The 26712-nt window shown below is 36.3% G+C and overlaps 1 protein-coding gene across 4 annotated transcripts in view; it reads right to left on the reverse strand.

Moving 5' to 3' along the window:
* Positions 1-19: 19 nt before the first annotated feature.
* The window catches only part of ASAP1 (ArfGAP with SH3 domain, ankyrin repeat and PH domain 1), a 161401-nt gene continuing 134708 nt past the window's right edge, over positions 20-26712 (reverse strand). For 3 of the 4 annotated variants that reach the window (XM_049827688.1, XM_049827708.1, XM_049827712.1), the window contains 7 exons: positions 26223-26451; positions 16578-16739; positions 13633-13699; positions 11434-11492; positions 8724-9226; positions 4831-4953; positions 20-2914 (listed from right to left, as the gene is read on the reverse strand). In XM_049827688.1, coding sequence (XP_049683645.1) covers positions 2840-2914; positions 4831-4953; positions 8724-9226; positions 11434-11492; positions 13633-13699; positions 16578-16739; positions 26223-26451 — 1218 coding nt within the window. In that variant the 3' untranslated portion in view covers positions 20-2839. The remainder of the gene's footprint in view (positions 2915-4830; positions 4954-8723; positions 9227-11433; positions 11493-13632; positions 13700-16577; positions 16740-26222; positions 26452-26712) is intronic. The other variant, XM_049827698.1, reaches the window with a different exon arrangement.

Raw genomic sequence — 26712 nt, forward strand, 5'->3', positions numbered from 1 at the left:
CTCATGGACAAAATAAGTGTTTTGATGCTAACTTTAGTAAGTAAAGTTTTCCAGATAAAGGCAATTGCATCCATATTTAACAGCTGTTAAAGACATACACATTTAATTGCATTATATAAGGGGTGCTTTATATTCCAGAGAAAACATTTCAAGTGTTTTAGTTCTACCTGTTTGGAATCCAGGCTTTCTCCCTAGAAGATACTCCAGTTGACAAAAGGGCCTTGTTCAGATATCTGGGATCAACTGAATACATTTATTTAAAAGCAATTTTAAATATTAAAAAAGTAGAAATTAACACATACAGTACTCAAAAACTGTCACATTAAATACATGTGAATAGACATGTGTACTGATGTTTTACCTTAACATTCAATGAGAAGTCAAGATTTTAACTAGTGGCATGACCAGATCCGATTTCTGTACACGTTGATGTACTATGTAATAAAAAAATAAATAGCAACTGTTGTTCAACAGTAAATAAGACATCATCTGCAGAGCATACTTCCCCCTCTGGGGGCACCTTCCCCTGCCCCTCCCCCCAACCCCTTATCAGCTAATTTTCCATAAAGATTTAGACTTTCCAAATACTATGTCATATACAAAATTGTAGACAGTGGCTCACTGAGTTCAAATATAATACTGTACTTAAACTCAATCAATATCATACATTTTCAGATTTCTTATGACCCACAATAAGCCAGAATAAACAGAACTATTGTTCCCGATGGAACTCATTTAATTTTATAAAATGCATATGTATACTATTTTAAAGAGCGTAGAAAAGAATAGACATTTGACTCTACATAATTTTACATGCCTAGGTTTTCTTTATATGATTTGCTTTTATCAGTTTATTTCAAGATCACTTAAAAATACAATTGACCACAAAAGTGAATAGGTTTTGTTCTTTAATGCAACTTAAAACATTGTAGCAATGGATAAAATGGAATGCTAAGTAAATGCTAAACCTGACTTCCTTTCCATAAAAAACAGAATAAAGTCTGAAATACTGGAGCTGGTAATACTGAAGATTAGATGCCAGCAGGCTTGCTTGCTCATTGCGTAATTATATTTTTTTTAAATAAACTTTTGTTATAAATGATAAAACCATTAACAGTTGATAAATGTTTTGCATTTTTTCCATGTGGGGTTTAGACTGATATTTGTTTCTATATTAACCACAAACAGAATTAAATATTCACTGACTACAGTCTTGTAAAACTGAATTAAAAATGAAAGCCCTCAGAAAGTCTGAGATGTGCTTTTATGAAATGAAAATCTTTCCATGCAGCCAAGACAATCTGCTTTGAAATAGCAGTACTAGGTACTGAAGCCAAAAAAACATTTAAAGCAAGTAATACAAAACTACATATGAAAGTCATGGAACCTGCTACAGACAAACTATGGGAAAAACATAACTTCATTATGTTTCAGAAGTTAAAAAATGATGTTTAAAGTGACATAGGAAATGAAAGTTTCCAGTAATACATTTAAGTGTTTTCTGGCAATGCAACTTTATACCAACTTTCAAGAAACCTCAGGTCAAATGCAGCCTTCCAAAGATTTTCTTAGAAATTAGCTTCATAACAGTGTATCTGTTACTTGGTGCTTTGAATTAAGACTATTACACTCACAGTTTAGTGAGCTCTACTAAAACCAGCCTGATACTTGTGATCTGAGTTCTACCATTAACAGCCTGATCGAATGCATGAGAGGTCATCTTAACTTCCACTTTTTAGAGCAATTAAAAATAATTTAAATTTATCCTTATATCACGACTTAAGTAATTTTATTTTAGGTAACTAACTTTTAGCAAGATTGAAGACAGAGGAAAAAAACCCCACAAAATCATTTTTCAAAGAGCCAATTTAGCTATAAACAAATACTGTTGCAAGCTCACATTAATCTGAATAGCAATTAAGTTAAAATGTTCTTTTCCTCAAATGTAGCTATATGACTACAGTACTACTTTTGTACAAAGGCAGGTTTCAAGTAAGCGTCTAAATACATGCATAATGTCAACAGTTAACATTTTCTAGAAGTCCTTGGTTACTAAGAATTCAGTGAAAGAAACCAGCAAATTTCACATATATCTACTAAAGAACAATATGACTAATTTTCATTAAAATAAGTTTTCGAATGAAATAAATTTGTAACTTTTTATAGTGAGGTAATATCACAGGGGAACTGCAATCACAGTTTGGCATAGGTCCACATAATATAAACATGAAATGCTGTATGCACACCATAAAACATTACTGTTATCTGTAAAGTCAGTGAATATTTGTCTTCATAATTACACTTAACTGAGCACTATATTAAATAAATACCGAAGTGGGTTTCATAGCTGTAAACTGCATACACTTATAAACTGCAGACTGATTTTTAAATTGTCCAAAACCATTCACTCATTCTAACTTTCTGCTAATTGTATATTGAAAATACAGAGTTATTAGGAACAGTCATTTCTGTACAGTTACATGGTTGACGGAGACCACCTATGTTTGGAAAGCTGGCAGTTCATACGTATTTTTAACAGCATAAACAGAGATGTAAGTGCTAGATGCCAAGGATGGCTTCAACGAACCCAATAAGGCGTGCCAGGTTCCAAGGCTACCATAATACTGGCAAAGGCAGAATAACACAGTATATTTACAATACATATAATTCAACCTCATGAGGTGAAACTTAAATGAATTCTTAATTTGTAACAGCAGCTATATATACAATTGTGCACAGGATTACAGGGAGGCAGCAGCGTTCGCTTTTGCTAAAAAGCCCGTCTTGCATGAAGAATGTGCAATGCTCAAGTTTAGGATTTTTTGTTTGTTTGTTTTTTCTAGTCTGACAGAATGTGCACAAAGGACACTGGAAAGACCCCTTTCCTCTCTGGCTGTCCTTCGATGTGGCCAATCTGCAACACAGGAGAAAAACGTACATATATATGTGTGTGTGTACACATAGAGTACATAGACTGCATTTACTTCCTTCAAAAGCAGCTGAACTGCGTGGATCCTACAGAGCATTTGCAAGTTCTTGGACAGTTTAAAGCAGACCTTAGTTAATATTTGAATTTGCATAATGGAACAAAGTAAAACCATACAAACATGTTATAAATAAGACAAATTAAGCCAACTGAATCTAAACAGAACTAAACAACTACAATTGAATATGGAAACCTAAAAGAGCTACATAGATCACTGAATTTCAAGAATCTCACCAAAACAGAAGCCTTATTTTCTTGCCTGATGTATCTTGTTACTGCAAGTTAGTCTATGTCTTTCAAACCCATTCATCTTAGTTAACTGAGTAAATCCTAAACATCTCACTTAAGGGAAATGTCTGCTATAGTTGTTAAGTTACTTATGATAATCTGCATGCTTCACTTAAAAGTGATAAAGGCCCAGCTATTTTCTCATTGAATTAGGATGATTCCTAATGATTTATGTGCAAACTGGTGTTTATAACAAATCACAGTATCATTTAAGTATCCTTCATGTACAACTTCTTATGATTTGCATAATAGTAATTTATAAAGAAATAGCCAAGCAACTTTAAAAGGCTCCTTCTATATGAACTTCACTTGTTTAAAATGTATAATTATAACCAACTATCAGCTACAGTGCTGCTCACTACTTTCAGAATAATAGTGTACCTCCTTCCTCTTCCACAAGCTAACAAAATGGGAAGGGGAAACATGCAGGGCTGGCCATTTCCTCTTGTAGAGCCAAATTTTTGAAGCATATGAGTCAACAGCCTTCGTTTCCCTTCTCAGATACACTCAAGCTGGAGCACTTCATGGAACTTGTCAGGCGTCTACCCAAGGATTTAAAAAAGCCACTTCACAAAACAGATTCAGCAACTAATACAACCATAATCAGGGACTGGATGATATGGTTGATACACCAGCTTTTCACTGGGCATTGCTCTTTTGATACCATCTTCTCAGTTGAAAATCTTCCACACTTAAATCATGAGTGAGAGGAAACCGTGTAGCTAGAACCGAAACAGCAAGGGTTGCACTGCACTTAGATTAGGAAATCATAGGCAGCATTGCAGTAAGAATTTGTTTTAATCAAAATGAAATCTGTCTCATTTTTCCCCGTAATAATTCTTAGGCAGCCAAGTATGATGTAGCAGGGCTTTGGAGGCAAGAAGTAGAGTGCCTGGGGAGGGTTGGAGCCTTCAAGTGGGGTAGAGAAAAACCTGGTGTTGGTACTCAAGAACCAAAGAAAATATGCAGTCCAGGGTAGGGGGGAGTATGATACAAACCAATGGCACAGGAGGAAAGAAGGGAAAGAAAATATTAACTACCTCTCATTTAAGGAGGAAAACCATCAGCTCACAGCACCAATTATAAATAGTTTTTCAGACTTCCTGCAACCCCTGTAGGTATAACTTAACATTTCTGGTGAACTGAAGATAATTACATATCTCATTTTTCATGAAGGGTGTAAGCATGCTAAATAGAGTAAGAATCACCACTTCTTCATTTAATGAAAGGCTGGTGTGCATTCCAAAGAGTGACATATGTAAGTACGTGTTGTTATGAGCCAGCAATAAAGTCAAACCTAGTCAGGACGGTTCTAGCAGACTCCCAGGAAGAGACAGACCTTACCAGAGAAAGGGGACCTCCTCTCATATGAGTTTAAGGGCTGGATGTTAGCTCAGGAAAAAAACAAAACAAAACCCAACCACCAAACCAAAGAAAATAAAAAACCACCACCCACAAACCAAAATAACAAGAAACTCCTCAAATTTGGAAAAAAAGGCTTTTAAAGGAAAGTCATACAGAAGTTATGTGGAACTATAAAAGGAAAAGATACATACCCACCACTCTTGGTCCTCTTCACCGGTTACAATAATTACTTCTCCTTCAACAAACGTGAGCTCATCATCATTATCTGCCTGACAGTCATAAATGGTCTTCACTCGCCTAACTTTGTTTTTCCCCTAAAAATAGAATGAAGTTTTAGATGAAGGACATGAGGAACAGCAAAACCATACATATGATATCAATTTTGCCTTTTAGTTATGTTTTATTTTACAAGAAGGTAAAGACTACCAAATTGCTTTCCCTGCAATCAGGTACCTAAAATCAAAAAACTCTGCTTCAACAAGGTTATTTTAAAAAAACCCACAAAACAACAGAATGAAAAATTACCTTTGCAGGTGTAGGTTTTCTTTTTCTTCAGATTCAGAACTCCCAAGAGACTTTAACATGTAGTGCATGGCTTAAGTAACCTATGCTTCCTCCAGTAAAGAAGGTATAAATAATGTCTTTACATTGTTCCAGTCCACAAACACCCTCTTTTTCCTTTAATACATACTTCATTACAAAACCCACCATGAACAGAAAACGAAATCCAGTCTCCTCTCAATGTTACAAGAGGGGCAAGGGCTGAGGAAAATTCTGCACTGAATTCCCAGTATTCCTTACAGTTTCGGGTTTGGATCTAGTGCAAAAATACAGTATCCTTTCATTTCAGATCTGCTTATAGGACTGGAAATTATTTTTTGAGTGATCTGCTCATCCAGAATGTTAGCAATTTCTTACCAAAAGAATCTTAATTTCAGATGGCAGTGCTATTCTGTGATGATAATTCACAATAGATATTCTCGCAGTTCTACCATTCTGAGGCCAAGTATTTTCTAGGTCATACTTTGCTGCATACTGATAATTCATATGAAAAAGCCTGAGCCATGGACTCCTCCCTGAACATATGTTTCTCACGGCAGGGAAAATGCTTTAAATTATTTCCAAATAGAGTAAGGAAGCAATATTCACAGCAAAACATTCCTGCTACTTTATATTCCTGTATTTTCATACCCACACTTCAAAAACTACATTTCCTTCTTTGAACAGAAGTAGTCAGATAACAAGAATGCAAAAAACCAAGAAGAGCACAAAGAGATGAGAAGCAGAAGGGCTATGAAGGAAAAAGTCAGCAGGTTTAGAGGAATTTGAGCCAAAAGTAACTTCACAGAGGAAATTTCATAGGGAGCCTTCTCTTTGCTATTACCTACACACTTAAAATACCTCCAGGTCTTGGCAAAAAAAAAAAAAAAAAAAAAAATTCCCTGCAGATGAACAGTAGAACAGGCACACAGCAAAGAGCGTTCATACTAAACTCAAAGTACAGAAAAATAACAATTCTAGAGGGATCTAAGGGACAAAGCAGTTGGCACAACAACGTAAAACTAAAAAAACCCAACCATACTCAAGACAAATGAATAGAAATACCTGAAGTGAAGTTCATAATAGATCAAAGGATTTTTTACAGCAAGGATTTGCTGCAGCAAGAAGTTACTTCAAAGAATGCTTTCTCTCTTTTTTTTTTTAAAACAAATTCATGTAATTTGAACAAAACTCTCAACTATCACTAGGGATTGGAATTCAATATTAATGGGTATTTGGGGCCAGTCCCAGCTTTCAACTCCAGAGAACCTTTACAAACTAAGAACACTTCCAATCAATACCCTGGTGATGAAGGGAAATAACTACTTCTGCCAGATAAAACTTGTCTCATTGAATAAAAAGACTAAGGAAAGTTAAATTCCTCTAAACTTAAAGAACTGCATGCAACTTGGCTTGTAAGAACACATGAAAAATGATGGAAATTGCTCCTGGTTCCTTCTGATTAGTACCACAGATGACATTTTAATATTCTATTTCTTTCAGTTAGGAGAGCAGTAAAAAAGATAATTCAAGTCTGAGGTGTATTTAATCTTGGGAAGGTTTAAAAAAGGATGGATCTGAAGAGACGATATGTTTTCTAGAATACAGTTTGGGGCACTGGTGTGTAAAGAAATAGAAGCAATTACAGGAAATGTAATCTGCAACTATAAACCAAATATCACCCAGCCCACCCCCAACTCCTTGTATCCAATATTAGCCAATATTAGTACTTATTAAAAAGAGACTTTAATGCTTAAGACTGAATAATAATCAGCTGCTGTGGTCATTAATAATCCCTCCATGTTCTTATTTACATTCAACATTTTTTTTTTGTTTCAAAAGAAATAATTTTGTCTCCTGTATATAAAACTCACAAAAAAACACTCCAGTGCTCAGTATTATTTTAGAAGCACTCAGAGCAAGTTTCATTTTTCTAAAAATGTCCTTTCAACTCCTTACATATTAACAGCTTCGGTATTTTTACCTAATAATTCTGAACAATTGATTTTCTAAAAGTTCCAATAAATTTTTGCTCATCTATTTAGTGGCTAAATAGTCAAACCCAAGAGTGAAGTCCCCAGAAGTACTACTGGCTGCTGTCATGGGTCTTACGGTTGCACTGTGATGTAGCATTTCACCAGTTTGTGCGGAGAAGACAGAGTAGAGGATGCAACTGGAGGCAAGATACATTTAAGAGGAATTCCTGCATGTTATTACTTGAGCAAGAAAGACTGCAGCGAACAAGAAGAGATACACGTGTGCATGCAACAATGTGTAGAAAACTGGAAAGTAATTATCACAGATACATCACAATTCTGATCACTGTAAACCAGTGGAACTATTTAATTTACTGCACATATGAAAATGGCTGAATTTGGAGAACACTGAATTCTTCCTCAGAATTTTTCTGTATAAAGTGAAAGTTTAAAAAAACCAAACCAAACAACTAATCCACTATTTCCTTTCCTTCTTCATTAAAGTGACAAATAGCTGAGAATGTCCAGCATTATTTGTCGGCTTATATTTAAAAGTACTTAAATAAACAAATCGTAGTTGCAGACACCTTTTGATCAGATCTCTGTACTATTTTATTTCATCTCCGAACACTCAGGAAGCCCAAGCAACAACCCTATCGTTCTCAGTCAGGTAGGAGCTTACAGACAAGTCCACGAGAGAAGCCAAGCAGAGTGATGGCTTCAGAGAAAGAGTGTTCTTTGACTACAAGAACGGAAGTCTTCTTTCTTTTTACATAAGCGCTTTGCATAGCCAATTTGACAAGCAAAACCCTCTCCTTTTTGATGTATTCTTAATGAATCTTAAGAGAGCTTTGGAGTTTCATCAAATTATTTCAATATACATATGCATGAAGAATCCTCTGTTGGATGGAAATTGCACTGGTTAGCAAGATGAACAGCAAGATGAATCGGGGGTTGAACAAGGAGACTTGGAATCGAGTTATAGTTGCAGCTCTGCTACTACACACCATCCAGCAATGTCAATTTTGCCACTTCAGAAGTATATGTGAACCTTTGTTAACCACTCAAGTACATTGGCATTACGTACTCATGACAGGAACATTTACTAGTCTGTCACAGTTGACTTAAATTTATCTACTGACAATAGGTGCTAACATTCCTTCCTAAAGATACAAAAATCAAATACATAAATATTCTAGTAATCTAAGGCATACAAAGCAGTGAGCAAAGACAGCAAAGAAAACTAGCACTCAATTCAGAAGTATGACTGGCACAGATAAAAATGCCCAAGTTCCCTAATAAATCTAAATACACTGTCATGGTCCCAAGACTATTGCTTTATGTTGCTAGCATTTGTTTCAGCATGCGAGAGGCCTTGTAAACCCCCAGCATTTGCTGAAGCTGCTTGGGAGCGCAAAAAGACCTCCTCATTCACCATCCTAGCCCATAAAGTTACGTTGTTTTGTGTGTATAGCTCAAGGGTGGGTTTTGGTTTTTTTGCACAGATAATCCTACAGTAACTTCAAAGCCTTCCATGGATAATTTCAACTAGCTGGAATAATACCTACCATATTTATTTTCCTGGGAAGTGGCACAGGGGTTTCTGGCAGGGTATGTGTTATGTCATTAGACTCTTCAGATGCTTGCCTTTGGACGGTGTCTCTAGATTGTACGTTTGGAGAAAGATCTAAGGAGTGAGATTTTTGATTTGCCTCTGGGGGCTGAGGCTTCGGTGATGCTTCTCCACCTTGAGTTTTAGCCAACAGCTCTCCTAGCTGAGGTTTTGGAGGAAGGTCCTTCATTTGCGGCTTTGGAGGTAAGTCTCCAAGTTGTGGTTTTGGTGGCAAGTCTCCTAGCTGAGGCTTTGGGGGTAGTTCTCCAGGCTTTGGGGGTAAATCTCCCACTTGAGGTTTCTGAGTTAATTCCAGAGGCAGAGGCTTTGGGGGCAAGTCTCCAGGTTGTGGCTTCTGTGGTATATCGATGGACAGTGAGGGCTTCTGAAAGATTTCCGTGTGCTGATGGGATTTATCTATTGAAAGATGATGACTGGTTTCTATTTTTCTTAGTGCCACTAAAACAAAAGAACATAACAATGGTTTTCCACAATCTCATCATAATATTAAAGAATTTAGGCACATATCAGAACTGTAATTGTGTAATGACCACATGTTAACTGAGTCCTGATAACTGTCCATATGTCCTCCTAGTCTATGACAAATGCCAGGTAATAAGTCTTTACTTTAACCCTCTTTCACTGAGATCTCATTTCATTGCTCCTACTGGAGCCCACAAGTGCTTAATCCAACAGCTACTTGGTGTCAATTTATAGATTAACTACTTAAGGTGAAATAAAGTGATTGCTTTTTGGGCCTAAACCAAAAAATTAAGTATACGAAAAGATGCATTTTGCAAAACAACCTATCAACCCACTGATGTGACTGCAATGAAAATTCTCTTTAATACCAATTATTAATATACACAGTTGAACTCCATACAAAAAACCCACTGAGTCTCAGGATTAGTACTTGTAAAATCTTAAAGAAGAGAGCGAGTGAGCATGTATGTCTATACAGTGTATAGAATAAACGGTATTATAGACAAACTAAAACTAATAAAAATATTGTAAATATTTACAATTTAGTAAAGATTAGAAGTATTAAACGAGCATATTTTGCAGGTTTTATGGAAGGAAATTGAAAATAGCTTTTGAAATAATTTTTTGTCCATGTCATGCATTCATTCTACTGCTAAGTTCCCTACGAAAACTTGACTGAAATCTACCCTAAAGACAAAACCAAACCCCTAAAACAAACAACTCTGTATTAAAGCAGATGAAGGGGACAGGAGAGAAAAAAGTTACAACCCATGATGAAAGAAACACATCTTGACTAGAAGCAATAATTTCCTATTGTATTCAGCATTGCTTTAGTATCATATAATAGCAGCCAAAAAGATGGCCTGACATTTTACTATGAAAGCAACAATACTCGATTTCGCTATCACCTACTGCAATAACACTTCCATGGTTTATTTGTGGTTATTTATAGCAAAAAAGGAAAACTGCATAATTTCCATTAAAGAAATTGTATAGCTACTATCAGATACCTCATTTAAAAAAATGTCTGTGTTGATACTTGTATATGGCTTTATCTCCTAGACTTACCTCTAGTAGCAAATGTACAAGCACTGATCACCCACATTGGTTTGAGACTTAAGTAAATGATATGAAAAAACTGCTAGTAGCCCTTATCAAAATGCTTTGATTGAGCCCATCTTAAATTTTCACCTATATAATTTTAAATCAAGGAAGCATTGACTTCCTTTGCAGTGGTACCCCGTTGTGTCATTGGTGCGTCTTTCAAAAGATGATACCATAATAATTATAATTTAATAAAGTTGAAATTTCACATTTGTATTTTCTGTTAAAATGATTTGCATTCTCAATTTCAGTCATCTAGCTTCAGAAGTTTGGACAGGCATAATTTCCTGATCTTCAGGCTCTATAGGGATCACCCACTCATAAAGATATAATGTATTTTTGATGGGTTCTGTATCAGACTGAGCTAGAAGGTAGGTCTACTTTCAACTTTATAGTCAACTGCTGCAAGAATCCAAAAAACTATATAAAACCTGCTGTATGAGTTTAAAGAGAGACTAGAAAAAAGTGTTTCTAAAAAGAAAGGGCCATAAGGCATTCACTGGGATGATGGGCTCAGCGAGTTCGTCACCAATATATAAGCGAGTATGTAACAGTACCCGATTCTTTTCAGAGTATTTATACAGACAACAACCCTGATCACCAAAATGTGGCAATGAACACAACACACCTCAAGGGTATCAAGAAATTGGACTGATGGATATTAGGAAGAAAAAAGACTTTACCAACGAGAGTGGTCAAAGAAGTGGGAGGCCAGAGAGGTTATCCATGGCGATACTCAAAATGCAACTGGATATGGTCTTGAGCAACCTGCTCTCATGTCAAAAAGTTAGCCCTGCTCTGAGTGGTGGATTGGACCAGCTGACCTCTTGAGGTCTCTTCCAGCTTCAGTTAGTTTATGATTTTTTTTTCTTTCTTCCTTACGTTCCATAGATCTAACTATTTTTTTAGTTTAATAAAAACCTTCCTGATCTTCCAAAATCCTTTTAGTTTTGCTGAATTTCATGGTTTGTGGCATTTTAGAAATAATGCTGAAAAGATTCATGTATTTAAAACAAGTATGTATTTTTACACACATTCAAAGATATCATTATGGGAATACCCACAAAAAGAACACTTACCTTTTTGAGGTAGTTTGGGAAGAACTCTAGGGCCAAGTGCAGTCTTTGCAGTCCCAGTGCTAAATCAACAGAAGAGAATTATTAGTGCTTTCAACAATTATATACTTTTTCTTTTCCTTTTTTTTTCCCCTCTACACATCTATAATCTAAAAAAATCCCCATTTATTTTGCTTCTTTTGTATAACCAACTTGTCATCTTGTCTGTGGATCAATCCCAAAACTCAAAACACTATTAAGAATGAACTGCTTTTGCAGAGAAAAAGACATACAAACCCCACACAGCTTTTATGCTACAGGGCAGATTTATTCCACGAACTATGGTATGTGCAAAAATGTGTTCTGAAAATAGGTGAAGCTGAAAGACCAGCTCAGTGGGCAGATACTGACCATTAAGGAAAATTTGGTCTTTAAAGTAATTATACTGAATCATTCAAAAACATAGTATGTCCTGTGTGTCAGTGGTTTGAAGTTTTCTAGGACTGAGCCTATGCTTTGTAGCCTACTGCACGAGTATGATATTGTATTACACACAAATGGCAGCTGCATTAGGAGACAAAGTCTCTGCTACTCCAAGGAAATACTGATGATTGTGGGAAAACAACACTGTCAACCTGTGTTACAGCTGTGTTAGTTACTCATAGTGGTAAGCAACAATACGAGCAGGACAGTTGCAAGTAATTTAATTACAACATAAAAATCTGAGATGGTTGCATATTGCAAGAACTTTCCATCTATGCTTTCTGTTGTAGTCAATTTTTTTCAGAATTAATGCCAGGCTGGCTCAAATTTGCAAACATGGCACGTGAGGGCAAAATATACTACAAGCTTCAACAAAAAACCACCAAATTTCTTCCACCAAAACCACACCCAAGTCACTTTTATAGAAAATGACTGTAGAAGAAGAAAGCCAATTGATTTAAGGCATAAAAATCAAACAATAAAAAAATAAATAATCACCTAAAAATAACTATAATAACCTAAAAATAATCACCTAAAAATAAATAAGACTCTTCTGCATCGACAGCCTTAATTCTGGTGTTGTCTCTGAAGCTAATGTTTCAAAACAAGCATGATGAAACACTTTTATCTTATTCCTAGGGGTTTTTTAAATAGTCAAAATATATCATGACACAAAACTGAAAGAACAGCCAAGCTCAATCTTGATTCAATAAGTAATTACCTTGGCCTTTATCTAATGTCATCAAGCACGAGTATCACACTTTTACCCTTGTCTTACAAGTATCAAGTATGGCACCAGCTTGTTGTGCTGAAGAACATCGCCACTTTTTCCCTGAATATCCAGTGCCACCTGGTTGGATTCAGCAAACACGGCAAGTCAGCTGTGCTACCAACACCACGTCCACTGCCTGTCCTGACAAGGCAGATCACAGACTGAGCAGTGTCCAGAAATTCTACCTACACATCTTCTACCGTGATTTGTTTGACGTTACACATCCATCTCCAGTCATGGCCTGATCGCGCACACTTGTGGTCATGCGAGGTCTCCGTCATGTTGCCTGAGGCACACATTTATTAGAATTACCATGCTTTGAACCTCAGGAGCTTGGAATCACAACACTGATAAAGGAGTAATGAAGTGACAGGAATGTATGGCTATCCTTACTACTTCAGTTATTGAAAAAGACACTTGTAATGTACTGACCTGATGAACTACGAGCTAAAAGCAGTTTGTGTTACTACAGACCGTATCAGCACATAAGCTCGACAGACTGGAAGACAGTTAAGCTGGAAGACTGAGATTAATTCTCTCTCTTATAGAGCTATCTTCGATGCCAACTTGTACCGAGTGACACTTCAGCTAAAGGCATGAGACCTCGCACTGAAACGGATAAAACGAAATGCCAGGAGACATGAAAATAAAACTTTTGTCCTGCTAGACTGCAGTCTGAGGCAACATTCCCCAGCTCAGAGAACACTTCTGTAGGAGCAGCAGATAGATTCTGGTACAAGTCGTTCTGTCCATCCTGCTGAAAGGATGAATTGTGTATGGACAGCTATGAACAAAGCGTAGGAGGCTCAATGAAGCCAAAGTATTTGTATGGCAGTAAGGCATGCAGAAAACTAATGAAGAAGCATAGCCTGGATTTTTATTCATATGAAAGACAATTTTTTTCTAATTTACAAATTAGTTGTGTTTACATAAGTTTTCATCTTTGCCTTCATACACACAGATATTACCTTGACTGCTGAGACATGCCCTCAAACTTGTTTGCAGCCTTAGTTGAAGGTGGGCCCAAATCATTACCTGAGGAGAAAAAAGCACAATTAAAGAAAAAAATCATTAGGATAACTTAAAATTAATCAGCAGAGGGTGCAACTTAAAGCAAAGTACATATTCCTCCAATTATCCTCTATACGACACGTCTAAAGATTTTGAAGATCATTCTTTATTAATGATTTTGCAACTGAAAAAGCAGCAGGGACCATAATAATGCAATTTGACCTTTCATACAACACATTTTAAAACAACTCACTGGTAGCTCACATCTGCTGGCAAGGCAAGATTTAGTGACATTGTTGAGTTACTGCTGCAGGGCATTTGTTTTGAATATCGTGTTTCAATTTTCTCTGAATAGAAGGAGACCCTGCAGGCCAGTATCAAATAAATTTATTGTAGATGTTTACATTTTACTTTATGACGCACGTCACCTTAAAACAGCCCTGAGTTTGATTTTATTCACAAAACATCAGATTTCTACGGATTGGTATTTTATCCTACATAAAGAATAGCCTTTACTGATTCAGTGACTAAGTCCATAAGTTGCCATAACCTGAATGTTAACCATTACTAAAGAAAAGATCCTGGGTATGCTCAACTCTGTCAAAAGGCAGCAATATCCAAACCCCAGTGTTTCCGAGCTCCTTCAGCAGAAGGCTCCTCTTTCATTAACCATCACCATTCCCAGAGTACAATTATACTAACTATGTTGGTTTAGTGCCTTTATTATTCCCCTTTCCCTCTTCTATTACAGCACGTCTAAACAATCTTAGAACCAACTTCAACAGCCATTAGTAAATTTTGTTACTGAAATAGATGTAAAGTGACATTTAACAATCCAAGAACACAAAATACTTCCCGGGCAAAAGAATGATGTATCTGCCTAGACACCATTCTTAGTGCATTGAAGTCTAAATGAAACAGCGGAAAAGGCTCATGCTGAACCTTGCTAAAAATGTTTACATTTAAAAGTAAAAAAAAGAAGAAAAAAGGTAAGACAAACAGCAAACCCTTCACATATAGACCTATGGATAAAGCAAGGAAAAATCTCATGGTTGCTATGGAAATCCAAAATAATCTAAATGACATTTTTAGACCATCTTTGAATAGTAACTTAATTTCCTTAGATGTAAGCTGAGGATTGCTCTGCTTGAAACTTCAACTAATGCACAGATTAGAAAACAAATGCTGAAATTCAACATAAGAAATGTAACAGCACAGAAAAAAAGCTTCTGAAAGGGAAAGCAGTGAACATTTGACAATATTCTTAAACCAAAACCACAAAGGCAGATACAAGAAACTCCCTCTTTTATAAACACAAAACTTAATACTTGCTTAAAATCCAAATGGACTTTGAAACAAGTTTTTGTACAGACCTCAGCTACGAAAAAGGGGAGAAGAGGCCCCTCTTCCATCCATGGAAGTTTAGTCTGCACTGTAGAGCAGGGAAGAGACAGAATAAGGAATGTTCTTCTCTGGCCCTGCTTTGAAAAGGTGTTCTACTGCTATGAGGTTCTTCAACTCCACACCTGGACCTTTCCCACATTTATCTGTTGTCTAATATTTTAAAAGAAAAGTTGGCACTAGCTCAGCATCTGTTCCTACCACACTTTTCATTCTAATAGTGTTGCATTATATAGTATTCTAATATATGGTATTTTAGGTACTGTTTCAGACTTAAATATCTGGGCTTTTAAAAAATTTTTAAAGTCCAAGTTCTTCAAAATGTCTTTACTACCTCTGAAATAGTACAAGGCTGTTAGCCTCCACAACATAGGAAACATTTTTTCCATATCCCAGACATGTGAAGAGTAAAGAACTGAAAAGATTGCCATTATTTGTATTCCTTGAGAAAAAGGCTTTGCCTTTCATTGGTCTCTGTACTTCAATTCATATTAAATCCTAGATTAAATTACATATTCTATACACGAGTACTCCATGATTTACCACAGTTAACTCAATTTGCTGAGGAAAAAAAATAATGGTGTTTTTGGGCTTGCCATTTTTTTTATTTTTTTAGACTAGTAATTTCATGTTTATATTGGAACAGAGAGAGGATACTCCTAAGATACAAGTAGTGTATGGATGACCCACTATGTAAGCATTGGATTCCAGCTCAAAAGTTTACAGATTTATGGAAATCTTGCCACCAAGACTAAAATTATAGAACATTACACGGGCCTGAGATTTATTAGCTACTAGGATTTGACTGCATAGAGCAATGTTTATTGAAAAGAGGAAGAATTTGAGTAGTCTGGAAAATAGTTTCCAAAAAGTTTGTCAAAAACGTATCCCGTTAAAAAAAACGTGCTGTTTCTGTATAACTGCCGCAGGTAGAAGGATGCAAACCTATCAGCCTTTGTATACGTACAGACAACATCACAAAACCCGAAAACATATTAAGACAACACATCCCCACCAGCTAGGTGCGAACACTTTACAGGAGGGATTTGGCATAGAGCCCAAGGAGACAAGCTCTTCTGGCCATCAGGAGAACTACACAGGTTCAGAGAGGTGTATCTGCCCCAAATCAAGATCCATCTAGATTAACGAGCTGGTCAGAACAGGAGCAGGGGTGAAGAAGCAGATGCAAAGTAGATGCAGGAGATGAGGGGGCTGGGGTGAGGGCAGCCTGGGCAGCTAGGGGAGAGAGAGGGAGGCAGCAGAGGAGATTGAATTGGGCCCCAGGGGAGTGTGGAATATTTTCAGTTTTCTCAAGCGAGACTCAGATACAGAAGCCTGGAAGCTAGAGTGACAGAAGATAGAACTGTTGATTTATCTGAGCTGACGTTACATCAAGCTGCAATCATTGGAAAGCAAGCATCAGGTAAAAGAAACCAAAGATCATATATCATCCATCATAAAGGTTTTCCCCTGCCCTTTTGTTTTGCATTTCAAAACTCACCCCAAGGAATTGGGCCCTTATTCTGGGGTCCATGAGGTAGTGGGCTTGGTGGGTCAGAGAGGGTTCTTTTGTGTCCTGGGGGTGGGGGAGGTGGTCTCTTCTTGGAAAGAGTGGAGCTGCCACTAGAGGTTTGAGTGCTTAGAGGGAGGGTTGAAGGTGGGCCTGCAAAATAACAAACAATCTTCTTACAAATACATGTGCAGTAACGTCAAAGCAGCACTGAAAAATTCACAGTCAGACCCACAGTGAAGTGCAGCAAAAGACTAAAATAAAAAGACAAGCCATGCCAAAACACTGTTTAGATTAAGCGACACATTCACCACATTTTTAACCATCTTAGCTGTGGGAATATAAGCAACTTGACAATAGAATGACACGTGCACTTATGTTTACACAGGATTAATCACTCCAGGATTTCTAATTTTAGGCATTGGTTTTTGTTTTTTAAAAAGCAGCCAACCCATGAAATCTTAGTTTTAAGTAATATTTAGCATGTGGGATTAAAATTACTATTAATTTATACCAGAATGAAATGGCTTTCTAGATGTTCTATTATGTGGGGATTTCTTCCCCCCTCCAGAGCAACCCATAAGAATTCTGTTAATAAACTGGGGGGACAAGGGGAATAAAAAATCTATCTACAAATTTTCCTTGCATTTTGAAAACTGGACTGTAAGCTTAGTAGGTTTTTCTGTAGTTATTTTCCCTTTTTTTCTGTGCCTTAAATACATCAGACTGTGCATTCTTAGAGCAATGCAAATTGTTGTATACCGTGTGTATAAAATAAACATCAGAAAAGCCCTTTCTGAGACTGAGATTAGATACTTAATGGTAGCATTGCTTATAGAGTTTACACAGTTGCCCCTACCCTCAAACACTTTATTTCCCCCTGCATCAATATTGGCACAAGTAGTATTCAACACAATGCATGTTTTGCAGGATATGGGAACAGATTCAGGTTAAAAGACAAAATAACCCAGAGGGAAGACAAGCATTTTCCCTAATCAACTTCACCATTCACCTTCAAAAATGTCTTTAATAAGAAGCTCAAGGAAGCAGGCAGTGCGGGGCGCAAACAGGCAGCGAGGGGACAACTGCTCAAGTCAGTTGCCATTAGCGCCAAAAGAAATTACTTGTAACATTTATCTAAATTAGTTCTACATTAGGTTAGAATAGCTCTAAGGGGTTTGTTGTTGGGGTTTGGTTTTTTTTGTTGTTGTTGGTTTGTTTTGTGTTTTGTTTTTTTTTAATCTAACCAACAAATAACACTTCACTGCAGTCATGATTTTGCAGTAAGTTTTGCATGTAAGAGAGCTTTGCCATCACAGGCTTTGGATAAATACAGGAAATCATCATAGTTTTAAAGCAAAGTTTATTTATACCTGAAATGTCAAGTCTATCATCACATATTTTTGTAGCACTATAGAACCAACTTGCCTATTTTTGAAAATGTAACTTATTTGAACAGTATGAGACAAAATCTTCATTTTATTAATCAGCATATACCCTAACTTGCACACAGAACTAGAGCTGCCTCTTTAAAAATATTTATTACCAGTCTCTATAGGTAGACTGAGAATTAGCAAAGTCTGCATTCCTTCCTAAATTACTATATATCATAAAAGTATTAAAATCAGTGAAGAATAACCTTTGCTAAAATTCCTCACATGAAATACTAAACACTGAAAAAAGTAACTTCAATTATCCTATAAGCATGTGTACATTTGCCAGATATTTTCAGTGGGTGACTTCCCTCTTTCTTAACGCCAAAGAAAAGGTTAATAGAACTGCCCATAACAAGTTAATGATTCAATCTATTCACTTCCAGATTCAGACCTGGAAGGCCTTTTGCTGCTCAGGAGAATCTGTCAACCACAACCCCAGCAGGTATTTTGGGCCTGGCTTTCCATTAATTGCTTAGTCTTGTAAATCAAATTATGTATTTTGCAATCGTTCCTCTCACTTTACTTCCAAGTTCACAAAACCGTTAATTGACAAGAAGTCAAATGTTAGTGCAAATTAATGATTGTTCCCCAATTTGCATCCTTTCTCATTTTAATTTCTTCCTTGAGCTTAAGCAAGCTAATTGAAACCATGCATTGAAATGTTTCTGCCAGCAAAAATAAAAAACTTTTCTCATGCTAAGTTTTGCCTGACGATCCCCTAGACTTCTGCAATTTATAAATTCTCTAGTTCACTTAAATAAATATGAATCAAAGGTGTTCTATAAACCATAAGTAACTCAGAGTATATCAGTATACGTCAGTATAGTATTTTTCTCTTGTCCTGACATCTCAAAAAGGAGCTACACGTCTCCAAAATGTATGCAAGTGGGAATGGCCAACATCACAGAGAGGTTCTGTCCTACCACCACCTAGTGTCCTGCTGTTTGTGCTGCACTCCAGTCTTACCACTCAATGCTAAGAGGGTCTCCAGCCCCGCCACAAGTGACAAACAGTTCAAACTTGGCTTAAAGGGAAAAAAGTGGAGGAAATGCATAGAAATAGTATTATGCACTTATCACAAAAATAAAACTTCAGACATGAAGTAAAATTTGTACTTTTTATTGCCAATAAAATGAAGAATCCTCCTCTACAAAAATAAAATTTAGTAGGATTAAAAACTCTTTAAATGTGGATATATGGGTATATTTTTTGTATTTCACACCAGTAGTGTATCTCCAGACATCACAGAAGAGGTGAAAAATATTATCACTTCACACCTGTCAAAAGTTCACATGGAATACAACCCTTACAGGGAAAAGGTGAAAAGGTGTTAAGGTATTAAAAATAGTGCATCGTTTCAGACTCCTAGCATTTTTTCATATATTAATTTCATGGAAGGAATAAATATGAATTTAGAAGTCATACACTAACAACTAGATGTCTGAAATACAAAATACCTGACTTTCAAATAAACCGAAAATAAAGGAAAACTTCAAAACATCTTTTCAGAAAGAGGCATAAAGTCACATCATGCTTCGAATAAAGCAAATGTGGGAAACATTCTGGAATCTAAATCAGTTTATGGAAACAACTGGTGGAATAATAGAAAGACCTGATGACGTATGGAGTGTCAGTAAAATTATTATAAAATACTTTGTATTACATATATATATATACACACAAAATCTCAAAAACATTCTTACATGGTATTTTTAACTATGCAAGGCTAGCCAGATATTCCTAAGTAATAATCAGAGTAGTTATTTTTATAGATCAAAGATATTTTGTGATTCTAACCAGGCAGCAAGTAAGCCAACTATTTCTTTTCCATAGGCATCTTAATGATGATTTCTCACATAGTTGCAAAGTTCACATTTCATGTAAATAATTTTCCCTCACACAAGCAAAAAACAAACAAACAAAAATCTTGACCTAGATTTTGTTTTTTTAAATTTAGCTTCCATTAAGCTCTCTTTTCTTCAGTTAGCTGAAGCAGTTGCTTTCAGTAAAGCTGTTATCATCTATCACTTTTTCTTAGTAAAGGGATCATGCTTGCATGTGCAAATAGACCAAATCTCAAATTTATTGTACTAAGGTAAATAACTGAAAAAGGTCTGCAATTAATAGTGCATTGCCCTTCAGGTTTTGTGCAGTCAGTATAGTATCTATTAATCTGTGTACTTGTGAAACCATGCAAAGCTGTTACCATCCACTCAAGAAATGGTGGGTTTAGAGTGTAAAAACCTCACATTTGTATTTATTTTTTTACCACTTAATGAGAGATATGGAAGAACCAGTATTCCAGTTAATGGCAGAACGGGTACTGCAAAGGAAAGTAAGTTTATATTAAAATAGTCTTTTCATTAACAAGTGTGGTTATACTTATTTTTAAAGTTCTTATGACACTTTTGCAAAGATATTACTAAAAGCCTTCTTCAGTTTGTCTTGCTTTAGATCATATATCTTCAGTACTGAAAATTAAGGCTATAGTAAAAGAAAAATTATCACAATCGCTCTGAACAAGAAAGCTAAGTATATACATTGAGTTAAAAAAAAAAAAAAGAAAGACCCCAAATTTATATTGAAGGATGTTGTATTTTGGGTTGACGCAAAAATATAAAACACGTGAAATCAACAGTTGTCACCCTTCTCTTCCTATTATGGTATTAAAAAAAAAGTTTGAGTGGGATAACTCATATTGTTTAACGAAAATGTACAACACATTTATAAGAATATTTAAAGAATTATCTCTAAGTGTATGCAAGAAAGCAGTAGAATCCTGAAAGCATTCAAAATAAATAGAAGCAGCTGGATACCCTCAAAGACTAAGGTAACAGAAATGAGATTAAGTACAACAGTATATGCAAAGTTAAAATTCTAGACTAAGAAAGCATTTGTACTTTAAATTAGGGACTCTGGTTGGAAATGGTAGTAGACACTACCTGTGTAATGCCTGACACTCCATAGTATGATGCAACCATGAAAAAAATAAAATAGCTTTGATATAGTATTAGCAGCAGAAAAAGCAAGGTTTTGCTGCCGTTCCTATGCTTCCAGTCAGTTGCATTTAAGAAAGCTGATTTAAACAGCAAAGGTACAGAGAAGGGCTAGTATGCCAAAAGGGCAACTTGGATGATAGGAGAATGGCAGTACTCTTCTATCAGAAAAGGTGAAATAGCTTGGTTTGTTTAGTCTAACAAAATAGAAGTGGAAACTTGTATGATTGCTTTCCAGATAGTGCCTTGATACAGACACCTATGACAGAAAAAACACCGAAGCTAAATGATAATGCTGATACACGAACAAAGCAATTTAGTGGACTTGAAAAGATTTCTAATCCTGTGAGCAATGCAGTAAGACAACTAGAAGTTACTAGTCCATGCAAATAAGCTAATTTGTTTAGAAATTGAGTTTGATCAAGTGAAGAAGCAAATTGTATGACATAGTATCTGCAGTATCGGTGGACTGCAACCACAAAGGAAGTGCCTTCTGGTTTATGTACCTAACATTAGAGCTGTGAGAAAGAGTGTAAAATGTGCAAACTTGAACTGAAGATCCAAACTTACTTCAATGAATAAAACTGATCCCTAACCTCCGTGTTCATCCCATGTGACAGAAATAGGTAGAACCATTCAAAAATGAATTAGCTTTCAGCTAAAATTAAGGAAACCTGCCTTAGATTGCCTAACACTTCTACAAAACTAGTTAGCAGCATTGCCCTCACATTGGATTTGCAATTAAGGTTGTGCAAAAGCTTATTTAGCTACTGTGTTGAATCATGCGACTACTTATATGTTGATTTTTTTTTTATTTTTATTTTATTTTTTTTTTTTTGGGGGGGGGGGGAAGCTTTTTGTAAAAAAGCAGGCAGAAGACCTGCTAGATGTCTGGAGCCATAATGCAGGTATGAGGTGGAAAGACTAAAGAAAAAGATGATTTTCAGACTGTTACAGACTAAAGACTTGACTGACAACACAAGTAAGTTGAACCTGAATAAGCTTAGATAAACTACTGGAAAAAAGCATAGTGGCTGGCTTATGCAGCTACTGTACTCATTCAGTACTTTTCATTCTACTAGGATTAACCATATCTGTATCAGAGATAGCAGAAAAATAAAATGTATCCACAAATGAGCTGGTTTGGAGTAGAATACACTAACGTTCCAGCATTTTTAAGAATATTTTGAAAAGTTATCAAACTGGAAAATCTGGACTTAGATTGTAATGATGTATGGAGAAACTTTAAAAAATCCCCACATACACATCCTCCAACAATTGTACCTATACAATTTTAATGATGAATCAAACTAATTTTTAGACACCATATCCACTAAAAAACACGGGCAAGAGTGGTGTGCATTATGTAAATCGCTCTAAACTTACCTTCTCTCCCCAACACAAAGTTCAGACTTGATGGCTTCCAGTCCACTGTGGCATCTCAGCAAACACCATAGAACCTTGCTACCAAGGAACTTCACTGGTGAATGAAGCCAGCTTACAGAGGGCTAAAGGGAGGTGTGTTTGTTAAAATATACAACATGTTTTGGAAAAGAGTTTTATCTGTATGCTCCAAAGGATAAAAACCATGAAAATTTAAAATCCTCTGCCTCCTTCTAAAATATGGATCCCACCAGCTATCCACTCCCTACAGACTGTCTCCATGCTCTAACAGGGTCCCATGGTATCTGCTGGGGCCTCATAGAAGCGCAGGGATGAAGATCAGATTACATTTGGGGACAGAAGGTAAGCTGAAATCTAATTACAGGTTCAGTGCTCTTCTTACTCTCGCTATTTTGGGAACTTAGTGCAAAATGTAATTCTATGTTTTCATATAATCTTAAATCAAATAGGTAGCTATTAAAATGAACTATTCTAACAAAAAAGGATTCAATAAGTAAGCTTGTATGTTAAACTTTGATGTAAGGGATATGCTCTATTACTACTAACCTCAAAAGAGCAGATAAATTGTAAAGAATTTTGTTTCTGTAGGAAAAAATAATCATCTCAGACTGTTTCAAAATTAAGTTGTGTCACCAGTGTCTTATGGAAGTGGAGAACCTCTGCTTCTTTTTCTTTTAAACAATCTGTTTGGGAGCTAGAAGGAGGGGAAGATAACAAGGAGTTGCACAGTTTATAATGAAGCATAAGTATATCTGCAATGATGCTTCTATAGCAACTTTTTCCACACTGATGAATGTTTTACGCATTTGTCGCTTCGTTCCCCTGTCCTTTTGAGTCTGTTAAATTATTCCTGTAACACAGGCATGTATTTAATGGAGACTTCTAACTCTGATTAAATACTTTACGATATTATTTAATGGAAATCAACCAAAAATGCAGCATCACTCACAGACTGTAAAATTTTGGCATGTGTGAAGCAGAGAAGCCTGGTGACTTCAACGTTAACAGTAGTTCCATTCAACTTCTCTCTGACTTATACTGTGAATCTGGCATTTTCCACTCCAATGAAGCAGTTAATGTTACATTAGAAGGCAATAGTTCTCTGTATTTTGTAATAATATATTATTTTGTTGTAATATAAATAAGGATTTCTTCTGCATAATCCTTGACATGAAAACACACAAGAACTCAACGCTTCATTTCTTTCCAAGTAGCTTTGGTGGTGTGTTGATTCACTTGTCTAGGACTTTGCAGGAACACCTGGGAAAATGCCTAACATTTCTGAAACTTGAACACATACTTAGAATGAAATATGCACATAAATATTCCCCTTCCTGGAGAAAAAAACAATTTGCTGAAATAATGTTCATTATAATCCATTGAAAGCTGACAACATACTAAGCAGTGTACAGACGAATACAAGATGCAAGCTCCTTAACCTTCTTAAGGAAATGAGTTTCATGATTAGTTTCCAAGTGTTGCAACTTTATGACAAAAAAGGTTATCCTAGGCCAGACTGAAGGAACATCTAAGCCAATATAATGTGTCTGACAATGGACAATCAGTAGCAAACTGTTAGAGCATGTAAAAAACATGGGGGAGAGGAAGGAAAAAGTTAGAATCTTGTCAAGCAAACAGGAAGGTCAACATAATAAAGTTACAAGGAATACAAATGAGTCCTCAATAAAAATGATACAAAGAAATGTGGGTTATGAAATCTCATGTGAAAATGCATAACCTGACAAAATCGCTTTGCCTCTTAATGGAAAACAAACCTGTTTGAAAAAGAGAGCCAAGGGATTCATCTGAAAGTTGTCAGTACATGACAAAGACTGATGGTGGAACAGTAGTTCTTCAGTACAGCATCTGAACATGTAAAAGCAGACATCTGATGCCAACACACTCTGTTCTGTTCCTTTTACTGAGAGCATTTCTTCATTATTTTTGAAAAAAAAAGTTAACTACCAGTTGAAGAAATGAAATATGAAGTTATAGCGGTGCTAACACAGGGGAGCATCCCTCAGCATAACTGCTGAAGCCTTAAACTATACTGTAGCCTTCATCAAAACTAAAGTTTTTTCTAACAAGTTGTCATGGTTTAACCCCAGCCAGCAACTAAACACCACACAGCCACTCGCTCACTCCCCGCACCCCCCAGCCAGTGGGATGGGGGAGAAAATTGTAATGAAAAAGGTAAAACTCATGGGTTGAGATAACAGTTCAACAGAACAGAAATGGAGAAACTAATAATCCTAATAATAACAATAATAAAATGATGATGATGATGATAATAATAATAATAAAGGATTGGAATATACAAAACAAGTGATGCACAATACAATTCCTCACCACTCACTGACTGATGCCCAGTTAGTTCCTGAGCAGCAATCCCCCCAGGCCAACTCCCCCCAGTTTATATACTGGGCATGACATCACATGGTATGGAATATCCCTTTGGCCACTTTGGGTCAGCTGCCCTGGCTGTGTCCCCTCCCAACTTCTTGTGCCCCTCCAGCCTTCCTGCTGGCTGGGCATGAGAAGCTGAAAAATCCTTAACTTAGTCTAAACACTACTTAGCAACAACTGAAAATATCAGTGTGTTATCAACATTCTTCTCATACTGAATCCAAGACATAACACTATACCAGCTACTAGAAAGAAAATTAACTATCCCAGCCAAAACCAGGACAGAAGTCTACTGTAAAAACACAATTTGGCTATTTCTAAATTAAATAAGTTAAAAAAGGGAAAAGATGAAGAGTTTTTTTGTTCTAAAAAGTAGATTTGCACAAATGATAGTAAAGTAACAGGTTTTGTTGCATAATACATCCTCTAAACTTGACATTTATAGCTGTCTAGGTCAAAGAACCATCCTCCACTACAGCTGCAAGAGTCAAGTCTCATGAAAATAAGTCCTCTTCCCTTTCAAGCACTACCAAGAGTGTCACTACTATTACTAAGAAAAAACAACTCATTCATTTCAACTAAATGTAGATTGCAAAACTGATTGAACTGTAGCACAAACCCTCCTTATGGATAATTCTACAAGAGCAAAATGGTTGTTTCACTCAGGGAAGAATGGGTGATGTTTAGTTTAGATCTTCAGTGTGTGACTTGTTAACTGTCTGGCAATAGGCTTGGTATTTTCTCTGCATCCCTCTCTGCACCCTGTATTTTTTCTTTACACCCCTCTAGCACTCACCCAAATGGAAGAGGAGAATCCAGATGCACTGAGATGGGAGGAACTGTAATACCAACCTGCTTAGCACTTCGCAGGTCATTCTGGCATTTGTCTTTTTACACACTGTCTGACTGCAAGAGAGGGAGTCTTCATGCACCTCCTCTCCACCAAAGCTTTGTTTCTTCGCCCTCTCTGCCAGATGCTACACAGCACATCATCATATAGCACTACACACCATCAGCCTTTTTCTAACACTTGTATTTTGAGGACTGTAAATGCGTAAAAACACTTCTCCAAAATATGAACAGAATTTCTACATAAAATGAACAAACTTTTATTTAGCAGAGTATTACTTTATTTTTTTCACCCATTCACATATGCTGTTATGAATGAGTCTGTTACAAAGCATTGTCCCCTATGGTTGTTGTGGTTTTGGTTTGGGGGTGGGGGGGTCGTTTGTTTATTTAAAGTTTTGAACATGCATTGTATATTTTACCACATCAGTGTAGTAAGAAAAACACACTACATCTTGAACCATTGTAATGCACATGGTTAAAGGAAGGACAACTGACAACTGTGGAAAAATTACTGCTTGCAAGCGTAGTTTGAAAAGACTTACCTTTGCCTGCATTTCTAGGAGGAAGAGGAGGAGCATCTGCAGTTGGAGAGGTGGGTGAATCTGTGCTTGTAGAAGCAAAAATCTGATTGGTAAAAGCTCCATAGGAGAGTCTTTGCTTGTCTCTAGGAGTGCTAAATGCAGGATGAGTCATTTTGTCTTGAGGAGAAATGCTTGAAGAGTGACAAAAACTTTGAGGTCTTGGAGATCTTTCTTTTTTTATAGGACTAGGCTGTGAATAGAAAAACCTATTATACAGCTGTCTAAATACTAAATATAGTTAATAGGATTGGGAAAGAATATAACAGAACATATTCTAGCAAACATAATTTCTTTCTTTATTGGACAAATAAGCCCACATTCCTCCCTTTCTCAGAGATCCAACCTGAAAGATCCTCAATCATCATGTACACAAAGTTAAATTTATTCTTAAAGCAGCAGATACACAATAATAATATACTGAATAATATATTAATAAAAGCCTAGTGAAGTT

This window comes from Accipiter gentilis, chromosome 2, assembly GCF_929443795.1.
Source record: "Accipiter gentilis chromosome 2, bAccGen1.1, whole genome shotgun sequence".
In the NCBI taxonomy this organism is placed as follows: domain Eukaryota; kingdom Metazoa; phylum Chordata; class Aves; order Accipitriformes; family Accipitridae; genus Astur; species Astur gentilis.